The sequence below is a fragment of the Triturus cristatus genome, chromosome 6 (assembly GCF_964204655.1).
Source record: "Triturus cristatus chromosome 6, aTriCri1.1, whole genome shotgun sequence".
Taxonomy (NCBI): domain Eukaryota; kingdom Metazoa; phylum Chordata; class Amphibia; order Caudata; family Salamandridae; genus Triturus; species Triturus cristatus.
Genome location: NC_140589.1, coordinates 117258693 through 117278516, shown reverse-complemented (window position 1 = coordinate 117278516; position 19824 = coordinate 117258693). Strand labels below are relative to the sequence as shown.

The 19824-nt window shown below is 50.6% G+C and overlaps 1 protein-coding gene across 5 annotated transcripts in view; it reads right to left on the bottom strand.

Moving 5' to 3' along the window:
• Nucleotides 1–19824, bottom strand: part of LOC146816482 (exportin-5-like) — a 1867381-nt gene that overhangs the window by 935750 nt on the left and 911807 nt on the right. For all 5 annotated transcript variants that reach the window (XM_085610326.1, XM_085610327.1, XM_085610328.1 and 2 more), the window contains exon 22: nucleotides 449–542. In XM_085610326.1, the coding sequence (XP_085466452.1) occupies nucleotides 449–542 (94 nt within the window). The remainder of the gene's footprint in view (nucleotides 1–448; nucleotides 543–19824) is intronic.

Sequence of the window (19824 nt, the reverse complement as noted above, 5' to 3'; positions counted from 1 at the left end):
ATCGGGTGCAATTCGGTGCTTTGCACAACAGGTCAGCAAAGGAGCATAGGAAGAGTCAAATGCTGCTGCCATCTTGGCGACACCCCCCACTGGGTATAGCTGAAAGCTGAGGAAGTTACTGGTATACAGAGTATTCAACAGAAAGATTTATATCGTAGATGAATAACTCGTTCGACTTGTGCAATGCCGCCATTGCTTGGTTGCAATATCTTTCACACATGGCACTCTCTTGTGCCAAAACACCAAGGAAAACGTTGAGTCTGAAAATATTTTAAAAATAAAAATACAGGAAATAACAATGTATTAGATATTGAAATGATTTGCCCAATGTGATGTTGCTAAAAAGGAAGACAGTTCATGAGACCAATTTCAAATATTCCGTATGTAAATTTCAAATATGCTTTATTTTAATGAAATCACAAAAAAGAAAAGGGTATGGACATCTTACCAGCAATTATACAAGGAGCAGAAAAATCCTTGCAATTTTTCCAGGTGTGTTTTGTATTCCGATGGGTCATAAATACAATTTAGAGTTTCGGATTCTGCATTAGGGAGGTAGAAATATAGACTTTCTTTTAATGACAAAAGGATTGAAAGAGAACAATAATTTTACCACATTCTGATTGTGCTGCCTCGTGGGGTTATACTCTTTCCCAAAACATGCAACTAAACACTTGTACGCTTTACAATCACAACTACTACAGTTCACTGTAAGTATATGGAAGCATTTAGGACTTTTCAAGGTTGAAAGAGCGAGTTAAAAATGCAAAGAAAGAAAAGTTACTCATAATCCTGTTACTGGATTATGGAACTTTTCCTACAAGACATAAACCTGCATTTGACTCATATTTTTTTCCAAAATGTAGATAAACAATGTATAGAAAGTCTGCATCAGTCTGTCAGTTGGTGTGTAAGCGGCTGCCTGGGTTGGGGAGTAGCTACATGAGTGTCTATATGGGTTATTGATTCGTTTTCTGAGTATTTGTATGGGTGCCTGAGTGGGTGGGTGTGTGACTGTGCATAGATGTGTGAGTGGGTGATTCACTGGGTGTATGGGTTCAAGAGTGCATCTGTACAGGGCTGTATGGGTGGGTGAGTGTGTGTATGGGTGTGTTGGTGAGTGAATGGATGTCTCAGTGGCACATGTGTGAGTAACTACATATGTGAAAGGCAGTATATGTGAGTGTTGGAGTATATAAATGACTATATGTGAGAGTGAGTGATTGTGAGAGTGGCTGTATGGATGAGTGTGTGCTTGTATCAGAGATTGTATAAGAGAGTAAGTATCTGTATGAATAAGTGAGGTGGTGTTTGTACAACTGTATAGGTGAGTAAAAGGGAGTGTGATTGATTCTTTGCATGACTGACTAGATGTATGAGTAACTCTATGGATGAGTGGCAGTGTGGGAGTGTCTGTATAGGTGTAAGAGTGCAAATAATAGTGCTGTATTGATGAGTGACTGCATGTATGAGTGACACTGAGTGAATGAGTGGATGTGTGTGTAGACCTAGGAATCAATGAGTGGGTATGTAGTAACTGGTATTGGTGTATCTATTGTTTCGAAAATGGTAGTCTGTATTTTAGAGTGAGTGTATCAAAGGTTATACTAGTGTGTGAGGAGGGGCATCAGATTATCACGTGGATGATGTCATCAGTGATGTCATTTGAGATGTCATCAGTGATGTCACTGACCATGTCATTAGTGACATAATATGTGACATCATCAGCAGTGCATTGCGGAGGCACGAGTTATAGTTAGCTCAACTAACTATAATGGCCGAATTTCTCTGGTTTTGTATGAGTGAAATGTCCAACTAACTATAACGTCCCTAAAACCTATGGTTTTTTCAGTGAATTTCAAAGGTTTTTTAAATGCTAATTTCTAACTATAACAACCTAGAAACCAATGTTTTTTCCAGTGAACTTCAATGGTTTTTTAAATGCTAATTTCTAACTATACCGACCCTAAAACCGATGTTTTTTTCAGTGAATTTCAGAGGTTTTTTAAATGCTAATTTAAAACTATGCCTACATAGGTAGGACATATGCAGAAGGAGGTAGAAAGGCACAGAAAGAAGCAAGAGAAATGCAGAGGGGCAGAAAGAGGCCTTGTTGCAAAGTCATCCTGTGCCCCCAACTTCTTGCTGATGGGTACTGGTGGTAACTGAGACTGACTAACTAGGCCTAGAGCCAGTGCTATGCTAAAAGACACTTAGAATACAGTGAAAACACCTACATACTCTAGGGTACACTTTGGGTTGGGCTACCACTGTGATTGGCATGACCTCACCTGTAAGGCCCTAGTACATAATAGGGCAGGGGGATTAAAATTACCTCCAAGTTAGAGGTGCAGAAAGATGCTTCTTTAACTAGTAGTCACGTTTGCAGAGTGGTAGAGAAAGGGTGCTGGGCATCTGACCAGTGCTCAGGAATTCTGCTGCGTAGGACATACAAGAGGTACTAGGAGGGCTTCTTTGGCCCCAAAGTCCCTCAGGAGTACAGTGGACTTTATCCCACATACCATAGTTTGCCAGAAGGTGTGATTGCAGAGTGGCCTAGTTGGCCCCCAGGGACCCTCACCAGCAACGGGGACTTAATCCCCCATTGCAAAGCGTACCAGGAGGCGCGTTTGCAGAGTCATTCAGGGAGGGGGAGGGGCCACCAGCGAGTTGCCGGTTTCTTTTTTCAATTATTTCATTTTATGGGAGGGGGCCGCGTGCCACCCCATCGCTGGGTAATTTTTGGCCCCGGGGAACCCATCCCCCGGGTCCTAGCCAGCCTTGTTTTACAAAAAAAAAAAATTGAGAGGGGGGCCGCATTATGCCCCCGGGGACCCCATCCCCCGGGGCCTGGCCTATGAGGCCCCCACCCACAAAATAAAGCCCTGGGGAAGTGGCGGGCCCGGGGGCTGCGGGGGTGCCGCGTGGCCCGCGCATAATTAAATAAAGCTCTGGGGAGGTGGCAGTCCCCGGGTCTTGGGGGGGGGGATGGGAGGCCCCCCACCTCAAATTAAACAAGCCCCGGGGAGGTGGCTGTCCCCGGGGCTGCGGGGGGGGCAGCATGACCCCCGCATATAGTTAGCATAGCCCCGGGGCGGTGGCGGTCCCTGGGCTGCGAGGGTCCCCTGCGGGCCCGCAATATATAATTTCAGCATTGCCCTGGGACCTGGTCCACCCGGGGGCTCATTAAAACGAAGTAGGGTTTTTTTCGCAGCCGGATTCGCACACCCAGCGTGAATTCGGCAGATTTTTAAAAATAAAAAAGGCTTTTTTAAGCCTTGTGGGACCCCCTGAGAAGGCCTAGGGGGTCAGGGTGTTTCTACCCTGCCCCTGGGGTAATTCAGTTTTCGTATTTAGCCACCATTTTGTGACTTTCAGTCATTTTGTGTTGCCCTCACTCAGGCAGCACGGTGAACGAGGTGTTGTTTTCCCTCCTCCTACTGCAACGTGTCAAATAACCTCCTGCCTCTGTTTATAGCTGGTGTCAGGGTCTGGCCGACTCCACTAATCCTCGTCTGGTTTGACTGATCCCTGTCTCGACTATCTGTTGGTTCGCACCATTCTTTCCTGACTTTATCTTATCCTCTGGCCTTCGATATTCTTTACTCGTATTCTCTCATTTCACAACTGTCCTGAGGGGCATACAAATGTGTCCTGTCACCTGCAAGTCGACTTATAAACACTACCACTGATTAACTTGTGGGGAAGGGTGACAAACACAGTTGGAAGGGAGGCTTATTTGAGTTACTTAATATCTTGTTTTCACATTCTTCTCATTGGTCAACCCTGTATGCATTGGGAGTGTTCTTCGTGAATATGTGTGTTATAAAAGATTGTGCGCCACGAAGTAAAGTGGCAGTCTCCTAAGAACATACCGAGTGTACTTCTGGGACAACTGTACTTAGCTGCAGCTAATAAACCGAACCTTCTACGCCTAACGGAGTGTCCCGTGTCTCTGTTCAACAAAGCAGGTGAACTCAGGAGATTAAGGCGTACCCTGCGCCGCCAGACCCATAAGGTCTAGGTTCTTCAATTTGGCGCCCGAACGTGGGCCGGCTTCAGAGGTAGCAGTTCTGCCTGAGGATCGTGAAAAGCCCCGCAAGAAAATTCTGGAGGAATCGCGAACCACGTCAAGCGACCCCTGTATGTCGAAGTGGTCCGAAGGTCTTTTTCAGCGCGGTTTCTCCCTTCTGACGGCTGCTGACGACTGCTGCCCTGACTGCCGCCCTGCTTTGGTCCCTTTGATGATGTTTGGTATCGCAAGACATTAGACGGGCCTCTGTTGGCGTAAGAAGACACTTAGTTAAGTATTGGTGGGTAGCTCCCACTATTTTGTTTTGATTTGGGTCTTTGATTCGGCTATTGCAAAAGCCGAAGCCGAGGGGTGAGTACGTTTGTGCTGTATTATTTGATTTAAACCCTTGATGTTTGTGAACAGTCCAGTGAAATAACGATGCCTGGTCTGAGTAAGTTTAGGAAGTTCTGTTGCCTTGGTTGTAATAGGGATTACCGGCTGGAGGACTCTTGTCCGATTCCTCCGGTTGGATCTCCCACCTATGAGCTTTATTCAAAACATGGTGTCAGCCCCATTGCCTTTAATAAGGCATGGATCCGATACACGAAGAACGATGGCGTTCTACAGTGGCCACTAAATCGTAGTTTTAAGCCTGACATATTAGACAATTTGGAAGCGATATTGTTCAAAAGACAAGCCCGGCAGGCAATGTTTGACTCTTTCCGCCTCTGGCGTAAGGAAGCCAAACAGAAAGAAATTAAGCAGGCAAAACGAGATAAGAAAGCACAAAATATGACGATTATACAGGCTGCCCAGCAGTTTAAAGATTGATAATGCCATGGAAATTTCAGAGAGACAGCATCGTATGGCAATAGATAGAGGCTATCCGGTGTTGCCTAATTCCCCTTCTGATAAAAGTAAGGATCTGGAGGAAGACCCTTTGATGTCTCACCTATTGAGATTGCCTCCGCCCTATGTACAAGGTGCTAATGCACCCCCGTTGTTACAACCTGTTCAGTTACCTGTTGTCCCCCCACCTGTTCCGGTTCTTCCACATTTGCCCCTTCCGGTATTGCCACTCCCACCTCTCGTGCCACCAATTCCTTTGTCTCCATCTCCTGAATCTCAATATTCTTTGCCTTCGGCTCCCCTTATAACTGCCAGTTCCTCTCCTGTATCGCCTAATACCTTGTCCCCTGTCCTTATGTCTAATTCTCCTACTGTGCGCAAACGAATAACAGATACTGTCTCTGGCTTTTTGTCCCCTTTCTGTGGGACTCTGAACATGTCTCCTGCTTTCTCTCGAAGACAGTCTCGTAGTCAACTTCCAGGTTCCGACGAACGGGTGGTATTGGACTCTCTCGCTCGCATGTGGATCGAGAAGGGTCCCCAGTATAGCGTGAAAGATTATCATGGTCACCTTTCATCAGTAGGATGCGCCCACGCAGAGATATGTATTTAATGTTATGTGTGACACTCTTGCTAAAGGATGGGAGGATATGGATTTGGGCTTACTTCCCCAGGGTCTGTTGGATGTTCAGGCTAATTTCGATAAAGGACTCATTGTGGGTTCTAAGGTTGAGGACGCCGTAAGGACACTTGTTACATTTAGGTCGTTATTTTCTTCACAAACTTTTCTTGATTCTGATCCTACTGTTCGGCAGACATTGAAACATTACCCAATGAGAGAGGTTCCTCCGATATGGAGGGAAGAGGTTGTGCAAACAGGTAATAATCCAGCTATTCCCGCTCACTTCCAGCGTATATGGGTACATGTGCCCTGGAAGAGATCTGATGTTTTGGCACTCAAACAATCTCTACCGGATCCCCGTAAAAACCCTGCTGGTTACTATAAAGAATTGTCCCAGACTGTTGATGCCTGTATTATGAATTTAGCCGATATTGACATGTTGATGGGAAATGTAGTCCCACAAGCGTTATGGGCTCGGATTCGTAAAGAGGATCACGCTCAAGAATTGGGTGGTACATGGAATGCTATAACTGCCTCGGATAGAGCACAAGTGGGTGGTGCTAAGCCTGATGTTTTGATCACAGAACTCCCTGGTAGGATTATTACTTTAATGAAAACAATGATGCCCGCCTTACGAGTTAATTGGGATAAATTAGCCGCGTGTAAACAGAAGAAACATGAGTGTCTCTGATTTCTTCACTCATTTTGAGTAGAGGTTTATTGATCACAGTGGTCAGGATATGACTACGGAGGGTGGACAGCGATTGTTTGTAGATAAATTCGTATTTAATTTGCTCCCCGAGTTGTCACATAAATTAAAAGACTCTGAAAGTTCATGGGCTGTTTCTTCTTCTGCTCAGATATTGGCTACTGCTCAATATTACGAAAACAGGGACAAAGAGGAAAAAGACAAGCAAGAGAAAAAGACTAAAGAATTAAAAACGAAGGTTCTTCCGCAACAAGCTTATCCTCCTCGCTCTGCTCAGCGCCAGTTTCAACAGCCTCCCCAGTTTCAGAGGGTGTTTCAAAAACCTGAGCCCTATATTCCGCGACCTTTGTTAGGTCCTAACCAATGCGCCTATTGTAGGGAGAAAGGTCATTTTAAGAATGGCCGCCCGGTTTTATTACAGCGTAATGGAGGACTATCTACTCCACAAGGTTGTGGTGGTTCCCAGTTAGCGCCCAGGGGTAGGGGTCGAGGTATGTCGCCCCAGACACAGCATTCCCCTCCACCTCCACATTCTACGAACTACTTTGATCAGCAAAATACTCAGTCTACACAGTATTACAATGATGATTACTATGTTGAAGGTGAGAATGACGGTCTTCACGCTAACTAGGACAGCCATGGACAAAGTGAGGGAGTTGTATCGATTCCAGTAGATCAGAATGGTCCTTATGTTAATGTCACTACAATGGGTGTTTCAGAGCCATTTCTTTTAGATACTGGTGCGATGAGAAGTTCTATTATTCACTCCAAACTCCCTGGGGCACCTTTGTCTGGCTTAACAAACGTATCCATAGGATTTTCTGGCGCCCCAGTTCATAGCCCGGTCTCTTGTCCTCTGCCTATTTCAATTGGTTCTTATGATTTGGAAGCACCGCTTCTTTTAACGACTGGTTGCGGCGAAAATCTGTTGGGTTTGGATTTATTGAAAAAACTGCATGCAACGATATATTGTTCTCCTTCTGGTGTACATCTTGTTTTGGGGCGAAAACTGACTTCTCCAATGTATTTGTCTAAAGAAAAATTTCCACCTGAATTGCTCTCTCTCCCTGCGACACTTTGGACTACGGGTCCAAATGATGTTGGTTGTCTTGAGATCCCACCCTATGTCGTTACCCTCAAGCCCAATGCTAAATTGCCACGCATCCCTCAATACAAAATTCCCAATGATGGTGAAAGAGCACTTTTTGCTGTTATTTATGATTTGGTTCAGAAGGGTGTGGTTGAGGAGACGAGGGGAAATGTATGCAATAGTCCTGTTCTCCCAGTTCTTAAACGCACTGATCCTTCTCAGCCTCCTGTTTATCGTTTTGTTATTGATCTTTGGGAGGTTAATGAAATTGTTGTACCGCAGTTTCCTGTTGTTCCAGATATCACTGCCCTGTTAACTATGATACCCGCCTCGGCAGCTTGGTTTTCTGTTATTGATCTGAAAAATGCTTTCTTCAGCATCCCCATTGCTGAAGAGAGTAGGGATATTTTTGGCTTCTCTTTAGGAGGCCGAAGTTTCCGGTTCAAGCGCGCACCCCAAGGCTATTGTGAAAGTCCCTCTATCTATAGCCAAGCTCTGAAGTGCCAGCTTGATGCTTTTCCTTTGCCGCCAGGTGCTACCCTTATTTAGTATGTGGATGATTTATTGATTGCTGCTGATTCAGAGGATATTTGCAAAAATGTGAATATTGCACTATTGCGTCACTTGTCTGATCTTCACCATAAGGTTTCACCTTCTAAATTACAATATGCCTGACAAGAGGTTATCTATCTAGGTCATCTCTTGTCGAAGGAGGGAAGGCGACTGACCCCAGAACGTATTCAAGCAATTGCACAAATATCTGTGCCATCCACACAAAGAGAAGTGCGGGCCTTTCTGGGCATTACCTCTTATTGTAGACAGTGGATTCCAAATTTTTCTTTGTTGGCTAAACCTTTGTTGGCACTCACTTTGAAAGACACACCCCAACCCCTTCCTTGGACTGACAAATTTCAGAAGAGTTTTTCTGATTTACGTGCTGCTCTGTGCTCTGCTCCTGTGTTGGGTACTCCGGATTACAGTAAGCCCATCACGCTCTATGTCCATGAAAGAGAGGGTTGTGCGTTGTCAGTCTTAACACAATAATTTGGAGACAAGCAGCGGCCATGTGCCTACTTTTCGGCTACATTAGATCCAGTAGCCAAGGCATTGCCTATTTGTCTTAAAGCTACAGCAGCAGCAGCAATTTCTATTCGTCAGTCTGCTGGAGTGGTGCTAGATAACACTCTTATTGTTATGGTACCACATGCAGTGGATACCTTGCTAAATAGGACGAAAACGCAGCATCTTACAAGTGCTCGCTTGTCTGGGTATGAGCTGACGCTCTTGGCTAGTCATGTGCACATCAAACGATGTAACACTTTAAATCCAGCCACATTGTTACCTCTTCCAGAAGAGAAAGGTATTCAGGAACAACATGATTGTTTTCTCCGTACTGAGGAGACAAAAGGTAGGATTGATTTGAAAGATACACCACTAATGGACCCGGATGGGATCCTATGGGTGGATGGTTCTTGTTTAAAACTCCCTAATGGTGAAACAACTTCAGCTTATGCTGTTACCACCTTGCATACAATCGTGGAGACAGCACACATCAGACATAATTCAGCTCAAGCGGCTGAACTGATAGCTTTGATCAGAGCGTGTGTGCTATCTAAGGGGAAGAGAGTGAATGTATATACCGACAGCCAGTATGCGTTTGGTGTGGCACATAGTTTTGGTCGATTGTGGAAGGAAAGAGGATTCTTTACCTCCCACGGTACTAAAATACAGCATGGTCAGTTGGTAACTGATCTTCTTGAGTCACTTACTTTGCCTACCCAGATAGCAATCATAAAGTGTAGTGCGCATAAGAGGATTACTGATGATGTTGGTCGCGGGAATGCTTTTGCGGATGCGGTAGCGAAAGAAACAGCTAGAGATGCTATGAGTCGCATGTATGTTGCGGGCCCTGCAAACTGGGTCAAGGAAACAGGAATGTGTGAGGATACAATAGAAAGTGTGAGATCGATTCAAGGAGAGGCTACAGAGAAAGAGTTGAGTAAGTGAAAAGAGAGTACAGGAATGTTGTACGCGATGGGATGTTGGATAGAACTGTCAGAACATCAGCGTTGGCTGTTACCAGATGCCTATGTATTGCCTGTAGTTGCTATGGCACATGGTCCAGCCCACATCAGTGCGAAAAGAATATGTAAGCTTCTGGCTCCAGTGTGGCTGAACGAAGGGATTCCAAAATGTGCAGATAATTTAGTGAAGCATTGTATCGTTTGCCTGATGCATAATCCAGGAAAGGGAACCCCAACTCCAGCAGGTTATTTTGCTCCCCCAACATATCCTTTTGAGGTGTTGCAAATTGATTATATTCACATGGAACGATGCAACAATCTCAAATATGTTTTGGTGGTGGTGTGTGCCTTCTCCAGATGGATAGAGGCCTACCCCCTGAAAGACAACACTGCTTTGTCCACTGCCAAAGTTCTTCTAAAAGAGTTCTTCCCTAGGTTTGGTTTGCCGCGCATTGTCTGGAGTGACAATGGAAGTGAATTTGTGGGCCAAATTATGAAAAAGGTGTGTGCCGGTCTTGGTATCGTCCAGAAATTCCATGCGGCGAACCATCCCCATTCAGCGGTTTTGGTAGAGTGCTATAACGGCACTCTCAAACTTAAGCTTGCAAAGGTACAAGCTAGCACAGGACTTGCCTGGCCCGATGCTTTACCTTTGGCTCTCCTATCCACTAGAACAGCTGTAAATTCTCGTTTGGGACTCAGCCCATACGAGGTTGTTTTTGGGCGCCCGGCTAATGTTTGGGGAGTCCCTCGCCCTAAAAAGTATTCTGACATACAGTATCCAATGCTGATTGACTACTTGCATGACCTCACCACTAAATTACGTGTTCTCCACCAACAGGTTCGAGACGCTTTACCAGAGGCCTCCACAGACCCAGGTCATTCTATCCAACCGGGAGACTGGGTCTGTGTGAAAAAGTTTCAGAGGACAAGGAATTTGGAACCTCGTTGGAGGGCGCCTCGACAGGTTCTTCTGGTGACACGTACAGCAGTGAAGGTCGAAGGGAAAAAGAACTGGATCCATGGCGTGCACTGCAAAAAGGTGCCCTTGCCTTTTGACCAGTGGGTCCGTAAGGGTGTAGGTGATTTTGAAGGCGAAAGGGTCCCCCGGTTTGTACCTTTTAGTAGTGCACACCTAGATGGAACTCGGTCTGAGAAAGAAGATTACGACGTTTTACAAGAAGCCGTATCGCCACATCTCCGATTGAACACTACAGATCCACAGACACTATTTCAGGACCAAACTGTACTGAACAGAACTCAATATAATTTAAGGCCTAGACTGGTCAAGGACACCTGAGATTCTCATCTCTTTCGTGACATGTATCATCTGTCCAGGTTGCGGGGTCACGGTAGGAGTCTTGGTATAGTGGCTAGGCCCCCAGGAGTTGCAGTGTCATAGGACGGCTAATAATCACAGCCAAGTGAGTAAGGAAGATTGCCAAGAGCAACTATTTTTTTTTTTTTTTGAAACATTTTTTATTGTTTTCATAGCAACAACTCAGTACAAACCCCGCTTCCTCCCTGGTCAAAGAATGTATTGCACATACAGAGTTACCAGCCAATATCCGGGAGAATAAGCTTCCAGCCCATACGGGCCCTCCCCCCTCCCTTCCCACCCCATGTCAGTGTGCCTCCTGTCTTTCTCCTCGCTCCTGATGTGCCCCCTCCCTGCCATAAATCATACATGGGTGCCCAACCTCCACTAGAGCACCATTGCCTTCCCTCGCGCCTAGCCGCATCCTTGTTTCCAGTGCTCGCTACTTCTCCCCTTCTACTCCCCGTTCACCGCCTCCTCCTGCCCGCCAGATGTGTCCCCCTCTGTGCCGTTGTTAGACATCAGCCCCTGAAGTTCCACCACCAGCGCCTCCCACGCACGTGCCGTCGCCAGCGCCTTTTCGTCATCCCTCCGAAGAGCTAATTGCAACCGGAGCGCACCCTCAGCCCCCGCCCAACGCACAAAGGCCGGCCTCCACCGCAAGAAGCTAGGCCCCGTCCTGGACTTCCAGTGCATAGTCAGTTCCCTCTTGGCCATTATCAATCCTAAGTCATAAAACTTGCTAGTGACCTTCGTCCGGCGGGTGTGCGGGAACCAAAGCAGTAAACAGGCCCCCAGGTCCGGGTCAATAACACGGTCCGTCACCTGATTTAGGCAATCCATAACCTCTGCCCAATAATCACCCAACTGAACGCAGGACCAAAACATGTGGCGAAAATCAGCACCCTCTCTTCCGCACCGCGGGCATTGCGAGTGCGCACCCCCAAAATATTGCAATATTTTAACCGGCGTCAAATAAGCCCTGTGCAGCGTAAAAAATTGAACCAACTGGAACCGGGCATTGCGCGTTCCCTTCCAGGCCCGCTGCACCAGCGTGGTCCAGGTAGTCTCGGGGATTGGTTTCTCAAGGTCCAATTCCCACTTGCCCCTCAGGGCGGCAAGGGGCGGTAGGCTTTCCGACGACAGTCTGCGGTAGAGACAAGTAATGGCCTTGGCCGTCCCCGCCGCCATCACTACATATTGGCAACCTGCAGCTACCGGTGGCTCCGAGTGCCCCGCATTCCAGTGCCGCTGAAGGCTCGCTACCAGGGCCGCGTGAAGTAAAAAGTCCCCACGTGGGAGCCCATAGGAGTCCTGCAACTCCTGGAAAGGCAGCAGCACCCCCTCCCGGAATAAGTCGCCCACCATCTGCACGCCCAACTCCTCCCAAACAGCCAGCCCAGACCAGTCGCCTCCATGCGGGAACGCCGTACACATTCCCAAAGGAATCTCCGGGGCATATGGGCGAGTTATCGCCGCCCTCCTCTGGCACCGGTTCCAACACAGCCGGAGTGTACGCTCTTCCATCGTAAGCAGGGCAAGGTCCAGCCTCTGCTGTAAGACTATGAAGGCCAGCACATGCCGCGGAATCAACCTGCCCTGTGGGCCCTCCGGACCCCTGTATTCCCTGGCAACCGCCTGTGTAAGCCACTGGAGTTGGGCCGCCAGATAATACCACTCGAAGTCCGGGACTGCTAGGCCCCCTTCTGCCCTCAGCCGCCGCAGGGTGGTCAAGGCCACCCGCCTTCTCCCGGAGCCCCAAATGAAGCCCGTGGACATTGCCCTGAGCCGTTGGAAGTACGACGCAGGTACCCATATAGGTAGGGTGCGAAAGAAATAGAGGAGTCGTGGCAACGCCACCATCTTCAACAGCGCCACCCTCCCGGCACACGAAAGTGGGAGCGTACTCCAGAAACTCATGCTACCCCGCAAGCCGCGAATGGCTCTGCCAATATTCCCCTCCAGCAGGTCCGGCTGGGTGTGGTAGATATTAACCCCCAAATATCGCAGGCAGCCCCCCTCCCATCGGACCAGCCCCAGTGACTGGGGGGCCCGGCCGCCCGGCCCCAGCGGGAACAGGCACGTCTTGCCCCAGTTGACCTTGAGCCCAGATAGGCGTCCAAAGGCCTCCAACAAGGCAGTCGCCCCACGCAGTGCACCCTCGGCATCCGCCAAGAACATCAGCAGATCATCAGCATACAGAGAGATATAGTGGGCATCCCCCCTCAAGTGAACGCCTGCATAAGAACGCCCCAGTCGGGCATGCGCCGCCAGTGGTTCAATAGCCAGGGCGAACAACAAGGGGGAGAGCGAGCAACCCTGCCTCGTCCCCCTCCGCACCGGGTAGGGGGCCGAAATGGTGGCCCCCGTCTTCACCCGGGCCGTGGCCTCGTTATAGAGCAAGGTGGTCCAGCGCACAAAGCCGTCCCCCAGGCCGAAAGCCCGCAACATTCGGTATAAATAGGGCCACTCGACACTATCGAATGCCTTTTCGATATCAACCGACAGTGTGCAGGCCTCCGGATATATGTCCCGGTCCAGCTCCATCACCCGCAACAAACGTCGCACCGACGTGGCCGTGTTACGCCGAGGGATAAAGCCCGCCTGATCCGGGTGGATCAAGGCGGTCATATGAGTCAATAGGCGCGACGCCAAGATTTTACTCAGGATTTTGTAGTCCACCGTCAACATGGAGAGCGGGCGGTACGCCGTGCGTGCGCCAGCCTCCCCTCCCGGCTTCAACAGGGGCACCACAATTGCCTCTCGAGCGGAGGCCGGTAAGCGCCCAAGTCGCCAAGCCTCGCCGTAAAGGACTTGCAGCTGTGGCGCTAGCAGATCCGGGCAAGCCGCATAGAACTCAATGGGCAAACCGTCCACTCCCGGGGTCTTTCGCCTGGCCATATGCTTAATCGCTGCACGAATCTCGCCCAGGGATATAGCACCCCCGAGGTCCTTCTCGCTCTCCGGATCCAGCCGGGGTAGGCGAGCCGCCACCAGAAACTCGGCCAAGCCTTCAGGTTCCCCCTGCATGGCGCTGTCATACAGCCCTGCATAATAACTGGCAAACTGCTTATTGATCCCCGTCTGAGAATAGACCGGGACCCCCCCTGCCTCGACCAGAGATAATATAGGGGTACCGCGGGCCGTCGGGGACGCCAACCATGCCAGAAGAGACCCCACCTTATCCCGTTCCGCATGCGCCCGGGTAAGGCAATCCTTATGATCGAAGCAGCGAAGCTTCTCTACACACACCGCTACGCCCTCACGCGCCTCCACGACCGCAGGCAGCTCGCCCTCCCCCGCCTGGTGCGCGCGCTCAGCCGTCCGCAGTCGGGCCTCCGCCCCCGCTACCTCCTTCAGCAAAGTCTTTCGCACGCCAGCGGTGGACGATATACAAACTCCCCGAACCACCGCTTTGAACGCATCCCATTCCGTCGCCCGGGTCGACGCCGTATCCGAGTTAGTCCTAAAGTACTGCTTTATGCAGCCGCTAAGCTCCGCCCGGAAAACCGGGTCCTCCAGCAACAGGGGGTTTAAGCGCCATGTGGGTATCGCCTGCCGCTGTCTAGACCACTGCAGCACCCCCATGCAAGGGTTATGGTCCGAGATGGTTTTAGCCAAATACTCACTATGTCGCATCAGAGTCTGGGCATCCGGGGAACACAATATACTGTCCAAACGGACATACAACTCGTGGGGGACTGAGTAGAAGGAGTAATCCCTATCCATCGGGTGATGTGTCCGCCACGTGTCTACCAACCCCCAGGTGTCCTGCCAAGCGCGCCTACTATTGGCCACCCTACGGACCACCGATTGTGCAAGGGGCGGGTGGGACCTATCCAGCTCAACATCAGCCACTGAATTAAAATCCCCTCCCAACACCACCGTCCCCGTCAAATAGGCCGCGAGCTGCCCCGACAGTCTGGAGAAGAAGGCGGCCTGGTCTACATTAGGGGCATACACACTACAGAAGGCCATGTCCCTCCCATCTAGTCGCCCCTGCACTGCTACAAACCTGCCCTCCGGGTCCACCAGTGTCGCCAGTGGCTGGAAAGGAACTCCCGCCCTAACCCATATCAGGGCCCCTCGGACAAACTTCGAGAAGGTAGTATAGAATAATTGGCCTCGCCAGCGCCGCTGCAACGCCTTCCCCTCCTCGCGATCTAAGTGGGTTTCTTGGAGGAAGGCTACCTGAATCCCTCTCCGCACCAGGTAGGCATGCACTTTATATCTCTTCCCCATAGAGGTGAGCCCCCTCACATTCCAGGTCAGGACTCGCAGTTCAGGTGGGGTCCACATCCCATCGCCTTACCAGCCACCCTTTCCCAGTCCTCCGAGGCACACTGACATTCCCCTGAAGCCCCACAACTCCCCAACTCCCCACACGCCCTCCCCTCCCCAGAACAGGTGCTAAACTGCAGTTACCCATCCAAATACCACCCCAAACAATATCTAACACTCTGGTAGCCACCAGCGTCTCACAATGTCCGTGAGGGTGAGGTGGTGGCTCCGCACCAGACGGGCCGGTCGACTGTCCCCTGCTGTGCATCCGCGCCCAGTCTCTGCAAATCCCCCCCCCGGTGTTCCTTGCCCCTTCAAATCTCCCGCTCTCCACTCCAGGGCCCCCCAGCAACAATCTCCGGTCCGCAAGGCGTCATCAGTTACCGATCACACTCCCAACCCCGCAAAGCCAGGTCAGGGCCCTCCTCCCCACCTACATACAACTCCCGCTCTGCGCTTCTTACTGCACCCTGGGGAGTCCCAGTTCCTTCAAGCGCCCAGCAGTTCATCCACTGTCCCTGGGGTCACGTCCGGTAGCAGCTCCGCGTCCTCTCCAGGGCCATCCGACAGGGAGGCCTCCGAGCCCCTCTTGGAGCCCGAGTCTTCACTGGGCTGGGAGGCCGCGGCCCCCGATATCACAGAGACCGCCCGCAACGCAGCCCGCCGCTCCAGCACCGTCTGGGATGCTCCCGGTGATCGGACCCCTGTTCTCCGTGTCCTGTTGCGCCTGCTGCGGCGGGCCCTCGTTCGGGTCCCCGACGGCCCCTCCTCGTCCACATGTGCTGCTGCTCCCGTGCGGGCCGATTCGAACCAGCTCCAGGCCGCCGCGGGGTCCGTAAAGAAGGATGTCTTTCCGTCTAGTACCACTCTGAGGCGAGCCGGGAACAGTAAGGAGTACTGCAGGCCCTCGTCCCGTAGCGCCTTTTTCACCGCCTGAAAGGAGGAGCGCCTGCGCTGGACCTCCATGGGGTAATCCGGATAGATTGATACCGGGACATTCTCCACTTGATAGGGGCCCATGGATCTTGCCTTCTGGAGAATGATATCGCGGTCCCTGTAGTGCAGCAGCAGAGCCACCACCGGCCTGGGAGGTCGGCCCGGATCCGTAGGCCTGGCCGGGACCCTGTGCGCCCTCTCCAGGGTGTAAAACTGAGTCAGTCCTCCCGGCGCCACCACCTCCTTCAGCCAGGTCTCCAGGTAAGCCAGCATGTCTCCTCCTTCAATCTTTTCGGGCAGGCCCACCACACGGATGTTGTTGCGGCGATTACGTCCCTCCGCATCCTCTGCCCTCTTCTCTAGGACCGCCACCCTCCTTAGAAGGTCCGCCGACTGGGCCTCCAATGCCTTCTGCGCCGGAGCTGCCAAGTCCAACGCGTCCTCCGTTTGCTTGACCCTGTCCACCAGCTTCCTGTGGTCCGTGTGTAGCAATCCCAGATCGGAGGACACCTGCGCAATGTCCGTCTGCAGCGCCGTTCGGGTATCCGCTATGGCCTGCAGGATTTGTTCCATTTGACGCTGCTGGAGCCCCACCGCAGAGTCCACGTGAGCCCCGCCATCTCGGCCACCGGCCGAGTCGCCCACAGAGTCCGCCGGATTCGCTCCCGGCTTGGACCTTGGTTTGCCCATGCTCCCAGGTCAGGGAGCTCACCAGGAGGCCGCGAGGCTATCTCCAACTAGAGCAAGGCCTCAGCACAGTGGTCACGGCAGGTCTCCCCTCCGGCTACGAGGCGCCGCTCACTCCTGCCTCTGACCGTCAATGACGTGCTCCCTGAGGGGCCCCAGCGAGGAGGACCCGCTCCACTCCTCGAAGCCTGTCGTCCCTGCAGTGCGGTGTAACAGCCGCAGGCACCCCCGTCGTTCGCCGTCCTACCTCCGCACTGCACCCCGAGGCAAAGTCCGTCCAATCGTTCAGCCCGATCTGCAGTCCAGGTCCCGGCTGACCACCTCCACTATGGCCCGCGTAGCGCCGGCCGTCCCTCTCCTGGCCCGCTATCAGCTCCTCCGGGGGTTCCGCAGCTTCGCCGTCACCAGGGTCGCCGCCCCACCTCAGGCCGCTCTCCGCTCCTCAAATCACGCCTCCTCCGCCAGGTAGCCGCCGCGCCCGGGTCCGGCTGTGCAAGGGCTAGCAGCAGCAGGCCTCACCCCTTGGGTGGGTTCCAACCCGGTCCGGCCACCGCCTCGCTGGAGCTGCCACTTCCGGCGTCCTCGGCCGGCCGCGCTGCACTTCCGGGCGGACCTCACGAAACTGTGGGCCCCGGCTGTTCCGCTGCTCTCAGGCCGCCCAAGATGGGCGGCGGCGGCTCGCGTCCGCCGCTACTCTCACCGCGGCGCCAGTCCTCAGCGCCGCGTTCCGCTCCGCCGCTCCGGGGACAGGGACCGGAGCACTCGAGGCTGCCCTCCAGGTGTCTTGGAACACCGGGGCTGCAGGTTGTACAGGATTTATGGCTGGGCTGGATGCGGAGCTCTCTGCTCACACGTCCATGCCCGTCGGCAGCCAAGCCACGCCCCCCAAGAGCAACTATTTTAGAGGATGGATGTCAAATTGGGAAGGAATAATAAGAAGGAAGAGATGAGTAAGAAATATTGTAAATTAGTGTACAGTCAATGTGGCATAACACTGTGTGTTCTAGCATCTTATTGGCTTGTATAGGTTGGATTGTTCCTGCTATGCAGCACAAATCTGTCCCTACTTCTATTTCCTTGCCTTTTCATTCTACTATCTCCCCACATTAATTACATACGCTTCCCCAACATGAACTAATCAGGAGAACAGAATATTTTAACAATTCATTTGTCCAGTTGTTGCATCAACACCAATTGGTAGTCAACACAACCGACTGTTGGGTGTGTGGACTTATGCCTCATACCACAGACAAAGGGATGCCATATTTAGCCCTTCCATTTTCTTATGAAGGTTCCGCTTGGGCCTATTTTGTGATGTTTTCAAATGCATATCAGAACCGATTTAGACGTCCAGTTGGTTCATATGGTAGTGGGCAAGATTTTAGTCATAGTTCCCTGATAAAAGGAATAGTGGCTATGGCTAGAATTGTGGAGAATAGTAGGGTTCCTGTTGATGAGAAACGGGCATACGATGGTTGGAACGTGACTCGTTACGCTAATAGCCTTACAGATAGAGTTAAACAGGGAAAATCTCCACCAATTTGGACTGTGCCTCATCGAGGTAACTTTTGTTTACAAATGAATGGCCAGACTACTGACACTGGACAAGGAAAGAGTGTTTGTTCCCATACATACATTCACACATCTCAGAATTCACCACCGTTAGTGCCATCCCAGGGCACGTATTTTGTCTGCCATGATAGAGCCTACACGTGGCTACCGACGGATTTTTCAGGAACGTGCTATATAGCCTTTCTTCTTCCTCCTACATACACTGCTCCTTCGGGACATCACAGAAACAGATATGGCCGAGGGATCATTGATTGTAAAGACACGGCAGGACAAGAGGGAGGTGATTTCCTTAAAGGATTTCTTCCTTTTTGGGGCCCAATGGCCAACAGTAGAAACATGAGACAATTGGTTCGTGTTGTTGAGACTATCATAGATGTCACTGTGGGAGCCTTGAGTAATCTCACAGCTGAACTTCAAGCGGATCGTCTCATGACATTGCAGAACCGGATTGCTCTGGATGTTATTCTTGCGGATCGTGGTGGAGTTTGTAAATTTATTGGATCTAGCTGTTGCACTTATATACCTGACGACGCCCCTACGGTATACCAAGCCATCTCCAAATTACATGTGATCTCCGAGTCGATTCATCAGGATGAAGGAGATTGGTCTTTATTGGAATGGTTTTGGGGATTACTGTCCAAATGGGGATGGAAGGTATTAACATTCCTTGGAGTGGTTTTGGCCATCATTTTTTCCTGTTGTCTCTGTATGCAGTGTGGGCCCGCCATCTGTGGTCTTTGTGCCACTATGTGTGTCCCAAGGCCTGTGCCACGGAAGACGGAGAGCATTAAAATGATGTTGCAGCAACAGCTTGATGACCTCATGGCCACTGACGCCGACTCAGATTAAAATGAGTGTGTGTCTTGCCTGAGTAATGGCAAAAGGAGGGTCTAAGGTAATTCAGTTTTCGTATTTAGCCACCATTTTGTGACTTTCCGTCATTTTGTGTTGCCCTCACTCAGGCAGCACGGTGAACGAGGTGTTGTTTTCCCTCGTCCTACTGCAACGTGTTAAATAATCTCCTGCCTCTGTTTATAGCTGGTGTCAGGGTCTGGCCGACTCCACTAATCCTCGTCTGGTTTGACTAATCCCTGTCTCGACTATCTGTTGGTTCGCACCATTCTTTCCTGACTTTATCTTATCCTCTGGCCTTCGCTATTTTTTACTCGTATTCTCTCATCTCACAACTGTCCTGCGGGGCATACAAATGTGTCCTGTCACCTGCAAGTCGACTTATAAACACTACCACTGATTAACTTGTGGGGAAGGGTGACAAACACAGTTGGAAGGGAGGCTTATTTGAGTTACTTAATATCTTGTTTTCACATTCTTCTCATTGGTCAACCCTGTATGCATTGGGAGTGTTCTTCGTGAATATGTGTGTTATAAAAGATTGTGCGCCACGAAGTAAAGTGGCAGTCTCCTAAGAACATACCGAGTGTACTTCTGGGACAACAGTACTTAGCTGCAGCTAATAAACGGAACCTTCTACGCCTAACGGAGTGTCCCGTGTCTCTGTTCAACAAAGCAGGTGAACTCAGTAGATTAAGGCATACCCTGCGCCGCCAGACCCATAAGGTCTAGGTTCTTCACCCCCTTTTCTTGTTTTTCATCTTTTTATTTGTTTTTACTGTTGTGACTCGGTTACCGAGTCACAAGATGGCTACCAACACTTCCTGGTTTGAAGTGTTGGCAGCCAATAAGAATGAAGCTTGTGCTCG